We start from the raw sequence: 16637 nt of genomic DNA on the forward strand, positions 1-16637 counted from the left end.
TTCTGCCTGCATGTGTATCTGTACACCAAATGCATGCCTGGTGCCCAGAGAGGCGAGAAGAGGGCAGCAGGTCCCCTGGAATTAGAAATACAGACAGCAGTCCCAAGTATGACACATGCTCATCAACACAGGTCAACTCTCCTCCCCCCCTCCCCGGGCCCCTGTAAAGCCCTGGCTGTCCGGGAACTCACTCTGTAGACCAGGTTTTGAACTTAGAGATCCTCCTGCTTCTGCCTCCCAAGTGCTGGCATTAAAGGTAGCTACCACCACTGCTCACCCAAAACTGATTTTTAAAAAAGATCTATTTATATATTACTTATAAATTATTCTGCCTGCATGTGAGCCAGCAGGCCAGAAGAGGGCACCAGATCTCATTCCAGTACAGATGGTTGTGAGCTACCGTGTGGTTGCTAGGAATTGAACCCATGACCTTTAAAGAACTGCGGGTGCTCTTAACCTCTAAGCCATCTCTCTGAACTTTCTCTCTCTTAAGAGCACCAAAAGATGGATCTATAAGGGCATATAAAAAGCAGACAGAAAAAGGAAAAAAGTTGAAGCCATAAAATAGTTAATCAGCCAGCCCACCTGCCTACCTGCCTATCTACCTACCTAGGCTCTGAGGCCTCAGGAAAACAAAATCAGAGGGAGCCAGTTGACCACGAGGAGACAACGAAGCAAACAAGACCTCATGACTAAAATGCAGAGATGGTGCCTTTATGTCTGGGCTACAGCTAAAATAATGGTATCAACTGCAGTATCCTATGCATACCCCAATCCTGACGTGAGACAAACCCAAATTCACTCTCCATTCTATCAAGTTCAGTTTCTGTTTTTTAAAATCAGTTTCCTAGAACTTATGTCTTCCCTCTTGTTTGTGGGTTTTGTTGTTTCCACGCTAGGCTTCTCTTAACTTTAAAAAGTGTTTCTGAAATTGGTTTCTGTAGTCTAGAACTGTGTTTAACTAACAGTTCTTCCCTGTTGCTAAACATGATTTTAATGCTATAGAATCAAGTTTAGAAGATGAATAATATATGAAAAACTAATGGAGATACTTTATTTATATCCTTGGTACACAAGATCCTTCTTTTCCTCAAAATCTATACTTTAACTAGTATGACATTTCTGTCAAAATGCATTAGCTACTTTGAAGAAACAAACATACATCAATAAAGCAAACTCTTAAATTTAATGAAAGTTAACAAAAGAAAAGATCTACATGTTTTCAACATTTAAAATGGCCCTTCTACTTTCCATTTGAATTAGGAGTAGACAACGCCCCTTGACACCTTTTTGTCTTGTATCCACACCAAAAACATCCAAACTTGTACTCGCAGACCCTTCAGTGCTCAGCCAGAACCTCAGTGTGCACCTCAGTCTCCCCTGTGTTGTGCCTGCAGACAGAGAACCCCGACATCCTTTCTGCTCTTCCCATTCTGCACTCTCCCTCTCTGCCGATGACTAGATGATGCTCTGTCAGGTCAATACATCTCCTGAAATGATCACAGATGATGTCCACAACGTGTAAAAGCGTCCCAAACTGAACTTAGCTTTCTCAATGTAGAAACTTTACTCTGTTTTTGATAAGTCTGAATGTGTCACTCATCTTTGAAAATTTCTAACTCCTATTTCCTCACAGTAACAGCTGGAGGCCTTTCACCATTTGTCCCCATCTCTGTCTCTCCAGCCTCATCTGGTACTTTCACTTTCCTCCTTCCACTTCTGCACACAGTCCTCACATAACTGAAGCATGGACACACCTTTAACTCGAGAGCCCTGTCTATTACCTGGCTGGGACATTTCCACCTTAAATAGCAATTTTCAGTAAGTACTTATTTCTAGTCTTTGGATGGAAACTTAAAAAAAAAAATCACTCATTTTTACTGCAAAGAATACCCTCAGCTCCCTCATAAGTAGGACAAACATCCTTTGATATGTTTTGTTTTTACCCAATTCCTACTACCTAGCATAAACTTACTGTTAGACTTCATTTGTAAGGGAAGACACTTGAGGGCAGGAGTTTTTGTTCTCCTCACTGATATACTCTCAGAGGTCAGAACCGTATCTGCTACACATAGGTGCTCAGTAAGTATTTTTGAAATAAACACTTTTATTAGTGCTTCTAAAGACTCTATGTGGCTGGCTGCTTTTACCATTCCACAAGTGACCTCCAGAGAGGTCATAATAGGCAACATAGTATAAAAGAATAATAAAGAATAATGTATATTATTATCTTGGGATGTAGCTCAGTGGCAAAATGCTTGCTTGGCATGCACAGGGTCTGGGTTCAATAACCAGTACAAATAAGTAAAATTTAAAAAGAAAAAGTAAGTATGTATTCAAGGTCCTTTTTCCAACATCAGACATTAGCTTCTAGAACAAGTGCTTAAAGCAACCATAAGAAAGGACTGAGATAGCATGTTCCACATGTTTAGGCCACTACCATTACTCTAGTAGACTCTGCATGAATGTCGGGCCTTTATACACACTACATTCTCTCTCAAGGCTTGTGGCTCAAGTTCTGAGGTGAGTTAGCAGTTGTTTTCCCACAGGAGCAAACTGCTGGTCACTAACTTTCTGCCTTTCAATTTCAGTTTGATGAATCTGATTTTCAGTTTCAATTCAATTTCATGAATTGATCTCACACTGTTAAGGTCTGATAGTCTTCTACCAAACACTTCAAAGTTTAGCAGATCCTTTCCTTTCTTTCCTTTTTTCTTTTTTTAATTTATCCATTTTCATTCTCTTTGATTTGACTACATCTCTCTAATCTTCTTACAAACTATGATCCTATCTGCCCATCAACAGTATTATAGTCTTCGGTGGCACTCATCTTTAATCCCAACTCTCAAGAGGCAGAGACAGATGGATATCTGTGAATCTGAGGCCAGCCTGGCCGGGTCTACAGAATGAATTCCAAAAGAGCTAAGGCTACACAGAGAAACTCTCTCAAGAAAAAAAAAGTATTATTGTTGCTATTTTGCAATGCTAAGAACCAAAGCTAGGGCCAGGAAAAGTATTCTACAGATGGGCTATATTCTTGATCCAGAAATATCTTTAAAGTTGAAAAACAAATGGTAACAATTAAAAAAAAATCTTAGGCTCGCATGATTGTGGGAAAATGAGTAGTCTATGTATTAGAAGAAATGAAAAGTAACTTTTTGGAGAATATTTTGATAGCCTATCATAGCACTTTTTGAAATAAAATTTATAATAGTATTACAGTATTACCTAAAATATCTAGTAGGCTAATGTAATCCAAAGAAAAGGAGACCAGTCAATTACACATAAAATAGAATAGCATGCAGCATTTTATGGTTGGCTCTTGTACTTGTTAGCATACTAACCATGTTTATGGTATTTCACTCACTCATTGACTCAAAGGAATAAGACTCCTAATTTTCAGTTAAATAAACTCTATATGTAATAAAAATGTAAAGGCTATAACTAAATATCAAATTACTATTTGTAGGCATTGCTTTCTTCATTAAATATAAAGGAAAGGCAGGGGAGTTAGCTCAGTGGGTAACATGCTTGCTGAGGTCACAAGCCTGGAATGGCAGTGCACACTTGCTGGAAGGTGGAAACCGGAGAGTGGAGGGTCAGGGGGGATTCTCTGGGCCGGTCTAAATGAATGGCTAACTCATCTCAGAACTTGAGCCACAGGCCTTGAGAGAGAATGTAGCGTGTATAAAGGCCTGGCATTTATGCAGACTCTACTTAAGAGTAATGGCAGCGGCCTAAACATGTGGAACATGCTATCTCAGTCCTTTCTTATGGTTGCTTTAAGGATTTGTTCCAGTGGCTACTATCTGATGTTGGGAAAAGGGCCTCCAATACATATTTATTTTTGTCTTTTAAAATTTTACTTATATTTTTTTTGGACAGGACAGCTAAGATAGCAGAGAGAAACCATGTCTCGAAAAAACAAAACAAAACAAAACAAAACAAACCCAAACCAAACCAAAAGAAGAAGAAGAAGAAATAAAAAAGAAAGAAAGAAAGAAAGAAAGAAAGAAAGAAAAAAGAAAAAGAAAAGAAAAAAAGTTTTACTTTTTTTTTTTGTCAAATAGACCAGACCAGGCTAGCCGAGAACTCACATAGACCCACTGAATTTGCCTCCTAAGTGTTGGGATAAAAGGCTTGAGTCATTTCTCTGGACTGCATCTGAGGATTTAAGAGCTAAATTTAGCTTTCTACCTACCAGTTGTTTCATCTGAAGCAGAAGGAAGCACTGTAGTTTCTGAATTTATGTTGCCCTTTTACTTACAAATAAATATTAAAGTATTAAGAAATGAATTTTGGCAACCACCCAAAAGTGCCTCAAAGTTTAAACCTTATTAATATTCCTTTCCTTGTCATATTCTGTTCCTTGTCATCCTAGCTGTGAAAGTCAGACCTCCTCTTCTTAGATTCTATAGGAAATAAACTTATGTATTTATAGAGATGCCTCAAAGTAGCTTCTGCATTAATTTCTCTAAAGTACAACTTGTGAAAGCTGAGAAAGATAATTAAGCATATTTTTAAAAAAGAAGCACAGACTTGCTTTATACATATATAGACATTTTAGGTAATTATACTCTACATAAACTTAATACATAAGCCAGGCAGTGGTGGCACACACCTTTAATCCCAGCACTCAGGAGGCAGAGGCAGGAGGATCACTGGGAGTTCCAGGCCAGCCTGGTCTACAAAGTGAGTCCCGGACAGCCAAGGCTACACAGAGAAACCTTGTCTCAAAAAACAAACAAACAAACAAACAAAACCCTAATGCATAAATACGTATACATAAAACATAAAAATGCACACATATGCATACATGTATAGCCACATACATACCACATGCATATGATTACATGGAGCTCTCTGAAGTCAGAATGGGCAGGATCAAACCCCGGTTTTACCACTTCAGCTGAGTGACCGTGTGAGTTACATAAGCCATTTAAACGTTTGTCCAGTTTTCTACTTTGACAAGATAATGACAATGGAAGTTCCCACTCCACTTTCTAATTATGAAACTACAAATCAGGTACTAACATGCAGTAATTAATAAATGATAACCTGCTTCGAAACTGCATGTTTTTATTAGCATCTAGGACTGCCAGTAACCTGAAACAACAAGTGTGTTTATATTTTTAGTGGCTTGCTACTTGCTAAGACTAAATAATGTCTAATCAATCACATACTTTTACAATTATTTGGTGATTGATGATACTTTTCCTATTAACACTTGAAAATTTTCACTTGCTTTTAAAAATATTAGCACTTGTATGTATTCTTACTTTGTATCTTCCTTTGAAGGAAGAAAGCAAAACTGAAGAACAGACCTTTACAAAAGACACTTACAAAACCCAGGATCTTCAATCACTTGACTACCTCCTTTGACAGTTGCAATGAGAGACTTGCATCTCACAGCTAGGTCATACCAAGAGTAGCTGACAGGGTCTTACTATGTAACTCTGGGTGTCTCGGAACTCACTATGCAGGCCTTGTACTCAGAGATTTTGCCTGCTGTTGCACCTGAGTGCTGGGATTATAGGTGTGCACCACCACGCCCAACTAGTAAATCATATTTGTACCTGTGTTTTCTTATGAGGTACTTGCAATGCCTCAGTAAGTAATCTTTTGAGGGTCTACACAGCTTCAGGGACCAGAAGTCATCTAGTCGCATCTTTGGAGAGCAAGATTTTCCTGGATTTCCACCGAATAAATAATGAACCTATAAAACAAAGCAAAACAAAACATAACAAATCCAGAATTTAAAAAACTCATACACAACATGCTCAAGACTACAAAGGTCATAACAACATTTCTCCTAGCAGGAGAGCACAGTAGCTAACTCTCTCTGACTTATTCATTGGATGGTGTTTTAGATCGATACATTCTTACCAAAAGCTTCCCATGATTTTTCTCCATTTCCATTTTACTCTTAAAGCACATTCCTAAACTATACTTGTATTAAAATCATATTACCACAATTACAATGATAATGGAAGATTATCAAAACAAAAACCAATGTAGAAATAAGGTAATCCAACATAGTTTTTAGAAAACTACAAATAAAAAGGTTATCTAGTTAATTGTTAATCAAACTAGAAAATAGTATATTTAAAACAACTCTGAAACAATACTTAAATAGAATCAGTGAAGGTAACGAGAATAAAAAAACATTTTACTTTGCTTTAACTATTTGCCAAATAGTAAATGACACTTTTAACTTTCAGAATATTATTCCATTATTCCAACTAATATTAAATAAGAAATGTAGATTGATTACAACAACGATTTCACATTAAAGTAAAATTGTAATGTTATTCTATACTTATACTAAATACTAAAACATGTCCCTGAAAATTTGAAAACATACATATTTATGGTATTACCAAAAATGATTATTATTTCTAGCATATTAAATAAAAATTATTCCTAGCCCATTAAGTGAAAATTCTTCATTAACTTTTACAATTGGAGCTGTTTTGTTTTGTTTTGTTTTGTTTTGTTTTTCAAGACAGGGCTACATGAGCTCATGTAGCCCTGTCTAGCCCTGTCTGTCCTGGACTCCCTTTGTAGACGAGGCTGGCCTCGAACTCACAGAGATCTGCCTGACTCTGCCTCCCGAGTATTGGGATTAAAGGCAGACACTATCACTGCATGGCTTAAAATTGGAGTATCTAATCCAAGCACTCAGTAAGGCAGGGGTAAACAGATCTCTGTGAGGCCAGCCTGGTCTACAATGCAAGTCCAGGACAGCCAAGGCTACGTAGAAAAACACTGTCTTGAAAAACCAAACCAAACCAACTAAACTCTCTTAAGCTAGAAAACTCTAATGTAAAGGCTTGTGTTTATTTTCATGTTATCTTTTATCTGGAAGTTTCAAGTTATATAGCACAGATCTTAACAGTTCATCTATGGCTTAAACAGGAAAATTTGCTCTGCTGGTAAATTTCAAGATAATTCGAGGCTAGCCACTAAATTACATATTAAATTGAAAGGGAAACCAGTTACTGAAAACTACTCTGAACACCTAATGATACAAAAATTATTTTTATGGGGGCTGGAGAGATGGCTCAGTGCTTAAAAGCACTGACTATTCCTCCAGAGGTCATGAGTTCAATTGCTGGCAACCACATGGTAGCTCACAACCATCTATAATGTGATCTGATGCCCTCCTCTGGCCTGCAGATGTACATGCAGGCAGAGCTTGGTATACATAATAAATAAATAAATAAATAAATAAATAAATAAATAAATAAATCTTTTAAAAAATATATTTTCATAATGCCGGAAGGCAGAGGTCACTTATACCAGAAATATATAGATGAAATGACTTCCTATAAACTGGAAAATCTAATGCCTGCTCCTTTTCAAAATGCAGGAACTGTATTTTATACTTGGATATTCATAATATATACACTGACAATTTCAAAATAGGAAAATGTTATGGTGTAAGCCTGTAATTTCAATGTTTGGGAGGCTATGCAGAATTCTGAGTTTGAGCCCAGCCTAGACTTCTTAGTGAGACCCTGTTCTGGGGGAGGGGGTAGGGAATGCAAACAGAATAAAAAAAATGTCAAGAATTATGGACCACACAAAAGAGTTATTCTTGTCAAGAGTTTTAGGAAAAACTGAGGCTAGAGGGATAGTCCTGTAATCCTAGCTACTTGGGATGTAGCAGAGGCACGACTGCAAACTTTGCCTGGGCTACAGAGTTCAAGGGCAGCCAGGGTAACTTATGCAGTATGAAAATGAGAGGTAGAAGGAGGGCTGGGAACAGGTGTGCCCTGCAGTGGTAGGGTGGGAACAGGTGTGCCCTGCAATGGTAGGGTGGGAACAGGTGTGCCCTGCAGTGTTGGGTGGGAACAGGCACGCCCTGCAGTGGTAGGGTGGGAACAGGTGTGCCCTGCAGTGGTAGGGTGGGAACAGGTGTGCCCTGCAGTGGTAGGGTGGGAACAGGTACATCCTGCAGTGGTAGGGTAGGAACAGGTGTGCCCTGCAGTGGTAGGGTGGCAACAGGTGTGCCCTGCAGTGGTAGGGTGGGAACAGGTGTGCCCTGCAGTGGTAGGGTGGGAACAGGTACATCCTGCAGTGGTAGGGTGGGAACAGGTGTGCCCTGCAGTGGTAGGGTGGGAACAGGTACATCCTGCAGTGGTTGGGTGGGAACAGGTGTGCCCTGCAGTGGTAGGGTGGGAACAGGTACATCCTGCAGTGGTTGGGTGGGAACAGGTGTGCCCTGCAGTGGTAGGGTGGGAACAGGTGTGCCCTGCAGTGGTAGGGTGGGAACAGGTACATCCTGCAGTGGTAGGGTGGGAACAGGTGTGCCCTGCAGTGGTAGGGTGGGAACAGGTACATCCTGCAGTGGTTGGGTGGGAACAGGTGTACCCTGCAGTGGTAGGGTGGGAACAGGCACGCCCTGCAGTGGTAGGGTGGGAACAGGTACATCCTGCAGTGGTAGGGTGGGAACAGGTGTGCCCTGCAGTGGTAGGGTGGGAACAGGTGTGCCCTGCAGTGGTAGGGTGGGAACAGGTACATCCTGCAGTGGTAGGGTGGGAACAGGTGCGCCCTGCAGTGGTAGGGTGGGAACAGGTGTGCCCTGCAGTGGTAGGGTGGGAACAGGTGTGCCCTGCAGTGGTAGGGTGGGAACAGGTGTGCCCTGCAGTGGTAGGGTGCTTGCTTAACGAGAGCGAGGCCTTAGAAATAACCCCTAGTGTGTGTGTGTGTGGGGGGGGGGGTGTTAAAAAATAACATTGAATACCTGCTACATATTCTATTAAATGTCTGCTTCTAAATAACAACTTTATTCAAATGCACTTAAAAATAATCAGAAATAAAACCTATTCAGGGATACTCTCAGACTGTAGTCCATAGAAAATGTTTAGGTCAGCGTGGTCGGCATACCTTGTGTAATTCATCATAAACGAGCTGATGGGCAAACCGTGGGCATGGTTCTTCCTCCTGAAGACTTTTACTCAGATTCTCTTTTGTAGCTTGATCATTCTTATAGACGCAAGACCTGGAAGACACTGCTTTTTAAGACTATGTACTTCAGGCCATCAGCAGCAGCCATACTGTCTATACAGTTATAGTCAGTGAATTAACTGCCAATGCACAATTAGCAACCAAAACAAACGTACATTTGTTCACAACCGAGTGCAAAGTCAGTGGCCCTCATAAAAGGACAAGTACTTGTGAGAACTAATTCTGACATTTCAAATAGCTCACTTCAGAACTACCTATGTGTGCTGGGAAACAGGAACTGTGCGCAGTACAGCCTACTGTGAAGGTGTACTGCGTACGCACAGCACAAGGCTCCAGCGCACTCTTGCTCTGAATGCAAACAAACGAGTTACTCAGAACAAGATTTCAGTTGCCCAGCATGCTGCCACAGAAAATGGAGCTGGTTCTCGGAAGTGTTTCTGTTCTGTCACTGCACATGGGAGCTGGATCTTCTGCAAATGTGTTTTCCAAGCAAAACATGCAGCATTCTGCTCAGCCAGACACTCCGGGACAAGTCTTGGCTAGAAAATGCTAAGTCAAACCCATCCCTTCACCAGCACTAGGACACGGGACGTTTACAGAATGCTAGTCTCAACTTTATCTAGCAACTTGGTGGCAGAACCTAAACCAAAATACCACTCTTTAAAGCCCAGAACAAGAAGTATCAGGAGGTGAGCAACAGAATGAAATTCCACTTTTTTTTTTTTTTTTTTGAGACAGGGTCTCTCTGTGTAGCCTTGGCTGTCCTGGACTCGCTTTGTAGACCAGGCTGGCCTCGAACTCACAGCGATCTGCCTGCCTCTGCCTCCCGAGTGCTGGGATTAAAGGCGTGCGCCACCACGCTCGGCTGAAATTCCACTCTTTTTGAAAGAATTTATTTATTTTAATTTTATGTACATTGGTGTTTTGATGTATATATGTCTGTATGAGGGCGCCGGATCCCTGGAACAAGAGTTACAGACAGTTGTGAGCTGCCATGTGGGTGCTGGAAATTAAACTCGGGCCAGTGCTTTTAACCGCTGAGCCCAAAATTCCACTCTTTCAATGTCACTGTGTACAGAAGTACTGATCATAGCTATGACACTGATGTCATTAAAGTACTGACAGTTTAGGCTAGGTGGGCTGGCTCACACCTGTAATCCCAGTTAGAAGCAAAGAAATCAGCTGCGTCAAAATACATAACAAAAATTTAGCATTCTTTTAATATTACAAATTAACATAGGCCTCCCACTCCTCTCATTTTAAGTAAGCCAACTTCATGCATGTATCACTGGGACTGCAGCACAGACAAGGGTCCTTACCAGCTGTTCCTCACAATGTCATAAATCCAGAATGAATTTCTGACGTTCTCTTCCCTCTTATCTTTGTCTTTGCTAAGTCCAGATAAGACATGAATTTCATTCAGTTCTGGATCAATAGTTGCTCTCTGTGTGAAACCGGTCATTGGAACTAAAAATTGAAGGAATACTTAAGATGGCAATCCTCACAATAAACAGAAGATTTGCACTTACTCATTATACATCTTTATTTTGCCCTCTATGTCCACTGATTCATCTTTTAACACACCTCACAGCATTCAGTATTAAACAACACACATTGTTTATAGCCTTCTTGCTCTAGAATGTAAGTGACATAAAGGCCGAGGTTGCTTTGTTCACTTTTTGTTCTCAGTGTCAAAAGTACAACACACAGACAACACACATGTACACAGAAAGGGGGAGGAAGGGGAGAGAGGAGAGAGGGAGACAGAGCATGAATGAGTGTGTGCACAGGAGCAAGCACCAGAACAGGAGTGGGAACAGTCTCAAAAACGGAAAGGTAACCTACAGAACAGGAGCAAAGATGTGCAAGTCACATGTCTAAAAGACTTGTGTTCTGGTAAATAGTTTATAACTCAGGCAGGCACAGTAGCGCATACCTGCAATCCCAGCCCTCTAGAGGCAGGTGGATCTCTGTGACTTCAAGTCCAGCCTGGTCTACAAAGTGAGTCCAGGACATCCAAAGCTACACAGAGAAATCCTATCTAAATATATATATCTTAATTTTAAAGCAGACAAAGCATTTCTAAGAATATGCAGAAGTAGACAAAAGGCACAGTAAATGGCACTCAACATCATTAGTCCTTAAGAAATACAAATAAAAACCATGATGCAGTATCCTTTTATGCAGGCAAGGTGGCACCCACCCCTATCATCCCAGTATTCAGAAGGCTAAGGCAGAAGGATCTAGAGCTGAAGACAAGAGCTTTAAGGGCGGTGGGAGCTGTCACCACAAAGACTAGCTCTTAGAGGACCTGATACACTCACAAATTACTCCGGGCAGAAACCCTTGCTGGTAGCGGTGGAGCACACCTATAATCCTATAGCACTCAGGGAGGCAGAGGCAGAGGCAGGTGGATCTCTATTGATTCCAGGCCAGCCTGGTCTACAAAGTGAGTCCAAGACAGCCAAGGCTACACAGGGAAAATGTGTCTTGAAAAACAAAAAATAAATAAATAAAAATAAAAAAGAATCTTGCGGTTATAAGGTCAATAAAATGTGCTCCCTCAGTTTTGCTGAAGTCATATTTGTGGAACAGTGCTCACCTCTCCTCATGTCTACCTTGTACTTTTCTTGTAAAGTTAAATGTGTAAGACAACAAAACACTTCCACGTCTGTTTTCTAAAAGGCCTATAGAACACTTACATATGCTTCTGATTCTGTTCTTCATTTGGGTAAACTGGACTATGAAAGTTCTGGCTAAAATGCCATTGTGTTGTTTTCTTTCAATTCTTGGTTCATGTACTTTGCTCTTGATTGGATCTGTTGCGAGTTTACTGATTTCTTTTGAGACAGCTACAGTCTTCTGGTGTCTACTGACATTGGTCTATGAGGCGGTAATGTTTTTCAGGGAATGAGCAATATATTTTTTTGGACAGAATAAAAGTGAGGATTCAGAGGCCATAACTGAACTGAGACGAGTATCAGTGAGTTGATGGGAAAAGAAGACCAACAATAAAGGAGGGAAGCCTAAGCAACACTTCCCGCTTGTCCTAAACAAGGCTTTTGCACTTGTAAACCCTTTGGGGATAAACAGAAGGCAGTCACTGAAGGAGACGGGCAGAAGAAATGAACTAGTGAGCTCAGATACCAGTACACTTCTGCTTCCGTCGACCCTGAGCACCCAGCACTCCTGCTGCGGTGGTGTGAATAAGCACGGCCCCCAGGCCTTGTTGAAGAGTGTATTTTGGGGGTGGACTTTGAGGTTTCAAAAGCCCATGCCATTCCCAGTGCCTCTCTGTCTCTGATTGCTGTTTGTGGATCAGAATATAAGCTCTCAGCTACTGCTCCAGTGCTGTGTTCAGCTGCCTGCTGCCATATTCCCTGCCATGACAGGCACAGGGTCTACTCCTCTGGAATGTAAGCCCTAAGTTAAACTCTTTTATAAGTTGCCTTGGTCACGGTGCTTTGCCAAGGCAGGACAACAGTGACTGAGACTCCAGTGTTGCATGCCGCTGCTCTTTGGATCCTGATAATGAATGGACTGCTGCTACATGTTCCTAAAAGGAAGGGCTAAGAATTAATACTTCAAGGCAGCCTGGAGAGAGAGCCTTTTGGTCACTTAGACTGAGTTCCACTTGCCTTCCACTTTTAGTTCTCCAAGGTTGAATTTGGGAAAAGAAATGAACAGACTGTGCTAGTTTACTACTTTGGTAATATTTTATATGATAGCATCTTACATTGTTTGAATCCTGCTTTATTAATTATATGCACCACTTCTGTAATAATAAAACTTAATACTGGATTGAATAAAAGCAGCAGTATCAAACTCCTAAAAGATCCAGAGTCTCTCACCTTAACATGCCATAATTATTAACCTGGTCATATGGATTATTTTTTCTCAAGAACAAAACAATTTCCTTTAATAGTTTTTAACAGATGGTGAGGATGCTGAACAGGAGTGGGGGTGGGGCTGGGTTGCAACACAGGATCATTATAATATATGTAATTATAAATGCTTTTCAGCCAAGGCTACACAGAGAAACCCTGTCTTGCAAAAACCAAAAAATAAAAAAATAAAAAATAAAAAAAAGAATAAAAAAATGCTTTTCAATTTAGCTGCTTTTAAAAAGCTTGACCAAATGCCAGAAATTTTAACCAGTTTTTACAAACCAACTCACAGAAAGAAATGAGTCAAGCAGATCAGCAAATGAGACCACAGGTTAATGGCACACACATTCTGAATACATGCTTGTCTCAGACCACAAGTTAACCATGCACATATTCTGAACACATGCCTGTTTGAGTAAACAGAAGAATTCCATAGCAATTATCTGACAGTCTGTTGTTTTTGGTTTGTTTAAAAAAATGTTACAATTCTTCAACATTCCTACTTTTGTTGGCATCTTTAAAGCTTAAAACAGGACAAATGAGAAGTAAACTAAGTGGCAGTCTGAATGTTCTTTCTTTTCTCCTTTGCTTTGACCAAGCAGAGATGCCAAAAATTTTTAGTTATAAGAAAACCTTGGCGGGGGATAACTAATATTTTTAGCTGGGCATAGTAGTGCATACCTGTAATCCCAGTACTCACAGAGCAGAGGCAGGTGGAGCTCTGTGAGTTTGAGGCCAGTCTGGTTTGCAAAGTAAGTCCAGGACAGCCAGGGCTACATAGAGAAGCCCTGTCTTGGAAAATGAACAAAACAAAAAACCAACAAACAAAAACAAAAAACAAACAAACAAACGAATCCCAAACTCTAATATTTTTAAAGTCCTTTCAATTTGTGAGGAAATTTACTACTACATTAGTTAATAAATTAATCTCACCTCTATTTTGCTTCATGGGCCAGAGTACATATTCATTACTCATTTCTTTAGCCAAGACATAGGAAAAGAACAACTTCAGAACTACCTACCACAGAAACAACTAAAACAGCTCTCCATGGATTCTCGATTGCAAAGCATTCTAACAAGACACGGGTGGACATAAAACCAAGAGTAGGTTGATTAATTCATGCCAGCTCCAGGGCTGTCTCAGCAGATTACCTAAATCATGGTGCTAAATTCACATTTCTGTAGTGTTCTTGGCCTGCCTTCTTTTCTCAAAGCCGCCAGCTCTAGCTCAAAGCATCACACACTTACATAGAGCATCTGAGAGATAAAGAGCACTCCTTCAGCACCTCTCTGTTGTCATTAGAAAGGACAGGTTTCCAAATGCCTTTCAACACGTTGCTGTGTGTGACTAGCTGGAAGTGAATGGCACAGGAGAGGTAAAGAGGAGTAACCTGTGAAATGGTAACAGTGACTGGCTTAAGCTAACCACAGCTCACCTCCTGGGACGGGGTAACGTCATTAAACACAATTGTGGTCTGGATAAAAAGAAAAAAGGTAACGGCTCCTGGGTAGGCAACAACAGTGCTGTCATTTTTAAAGCAAGATTCATTTTTATGTTACGTGTGAGTATTTTGTGCATATGTATGGTTATATATTTGTGCCATATGTTCAATCCCCAACACTGCATGAACTAGGTGGTGTGGTGCACACATGTAATGTCAAGGCAAAAACATCAAAAGTTCAAGGCCCATCTCTGCAACACAGCCAGCTACAGGCCAGTCTGGGGTGCATGAGACTCTGCCTCAAAAATGAAAACAGGAAGCCCAGCAGTGGTAGGCATGCCTTTAATCCCAGCACTCTGGAAGGCAGAGGCAGGTGGATCTCTGTGAACTCAAGGCCAGCCTGGTTTACAAAGTGAGTCCAGGACAGCCAGGACAACACAGAGAAACCCTGTCTTGAAAAAAACAAAACAAAAAACAAACAAACAAACAAACAAAAAAACCAAACCAAAACAACAACAACAAAAAGAAACAAGAAAAAAAACTATCATTTTAATTCAGCACTTCATATTAAGAAAAACAAGTCATGAGCTTAGACCTCTGAACCACCTGACTTGGTCTTGCTCATTGGCACAGTGTAAGAGGGTCAAACCAAAGCAACTTCTTTCATTTTTTTTTTTTTTTTGCTTTCTTCAATGCCAATAAGCATAATAAACACATTGCCATGGAGAAATTTAAAGTATGATTTTGCTTGTAAGACTTTCACAGAAAATAAACTGATAAAAGCCCAGTGGTGGTGGTGCACGCCTTTAGTTCTAGCACTTGGGAGGCAGAGGCAGTGAATCTCTGGAAGCTCAAGGCCAGCCTGGTCTACAGAGTGAGTCCAGGACAGTCAGGGCTACCCAGAGAAACCTTGTTTTGAAAAGAAAAACTGATAGAGAACTCAGATGTTGCAGGCATTAATTCACACAGCCCTTGTATGATAGTGAAAAGAGTGATATCTAATACAGTGTCAAGAGACAGGTGACAGCTGGCCCAATGCTCTCATTTTCACATGAACAGTCAGTCCAGAGAAGTTATACATTTCTGCTAATGTTGAAGATCCAGATGAAGAGACACCAAGACGTTTGATTCAATTTACCGAATCAACTACATCTATCTGCTAGAGTAGTTAGAACACAATGAGATGAGGAGTGGCAGCTATGGGAAAGGCAGGAGACAACTTACAGACCAGAACAAGAAGACAGGAAGCTACTACATTAGCGGATAAGATCCTAGGATCTCTGCAGCACCAGGGCTTCATCTGCAGCATGAGGAACATGCATTTCTGCTACATGGATATGTCTGACCTCAGCTGAACAGAGGCACTCTAACACAGTCTACAACAGATTACAAGGTGGTGAGTGTGACAATCATCTAAACATAATGCTCAACTGCTAGCAAACATAGAACTTATGTGTGAGAATTGTGTCAGACTGCTTGTGATCACAGAGTTAACAAGGGCAATTTAGGAACAAACCCAAGTTTTAGCGTATTGAATTCTGATGCTACACACTGCTAATAAATCCCTTCTCTCTAAGCTATTGCCATCCACTAATTCACAGTATAATTTTCTTCTAAGTGCCAAATTGTTATGCAAGCTGGAAAATAAAAAGAGCTGAATCAAGTAAGGAAATAAAAAGGTTGAAGGTTTTTTAAGATATTGATGTTAAATCCAGGATAATACATTTAAGTAGTAATAAAAAGCAATAGTTGAATATTTTTCTAGTATTTGACACCCAGAAAACTTTAATAAAGAGCAACAATTTTGCTATAAGGGATAAACTGTCTCTAACTGGAGATCTCAATAGTTAAAAAACTTATTCTACGATTTCAAACAATACAATGTAAACTCACATTGTAAATGCAGTTTTAACTAAATAACCCACACGAATGAAGCATAAACATGTAATTATATATTAAGTCCATCTCAAATTATAGTAATTAACTAAAATACAAGAGCTTCAGAAAAACGGCTAATAAACACTGGAATGGCTTAATACATTACAAAACATCTACATATTAGATAACATTGGTGTTTTCTAGGAACATCTGGTAACGTGGGAATTTAAATAGTGTTCCATCTCATTACTAAAAAATTCTTCATGCATTAAAAGGTAAGTTTGTGGATGGGATAAAATAAAATGTAAGTGTGCATTGGTTAAAGTGAGGTAACAGGAATTCTGTGCAAGTACAATACATCACGCCATCCTTCCTGACAAGAGGTTTCTGGATAACCCAACTCTGTATAGTATATTTTAAAAGGAGATTTAGGGTATAAAAGAGTCTGAATGTATTT

The 16637-nt window shown here is 40.2% G+C and overlaps 1 protein-coding gene across 1 annotated transcript in view; it reads right to left on the bottom strand.

The window, feature by feature from the left end:
• MKLN1 (muskelin 1) overlaps nucleotides 1–16637 on the bottom strand; it is a 125908-nt gene that overhangs the window by 15973 nt on the left and 93298 nt on the right. The window contains exons 13-15 of the mRNA XM_084786347.1: nucleotides 10293–10440; nucleotides 8893–9007; nucleotides 5577–5716 (exon numbers count right to left, since the gene is read on the bottom strand). Coding sequence (XP_084642473.1) covers nucleotides 5577–5716; nucleotides 8893–9007; nucleotides 10293–10440 — 403 coding nt within the window. The remainder of the gene's footprint in view (nucleotides 1–5576; nucleotides 5717–8892; nucleotides 9008–10292; nucleotides 10441–16637) is intronic.

Source organism: Acomys minous (genome assembly GCF_964271855.1).
Source record: "Acomys minous genome assembly, chromosome: 6".
Taxonomy (NCBI): domain Eukaryota; kingdom Metazoa; phylum Chordata; class Mammalia; order Rodentia; family Muridae; genus Acomys; species Acomys minous.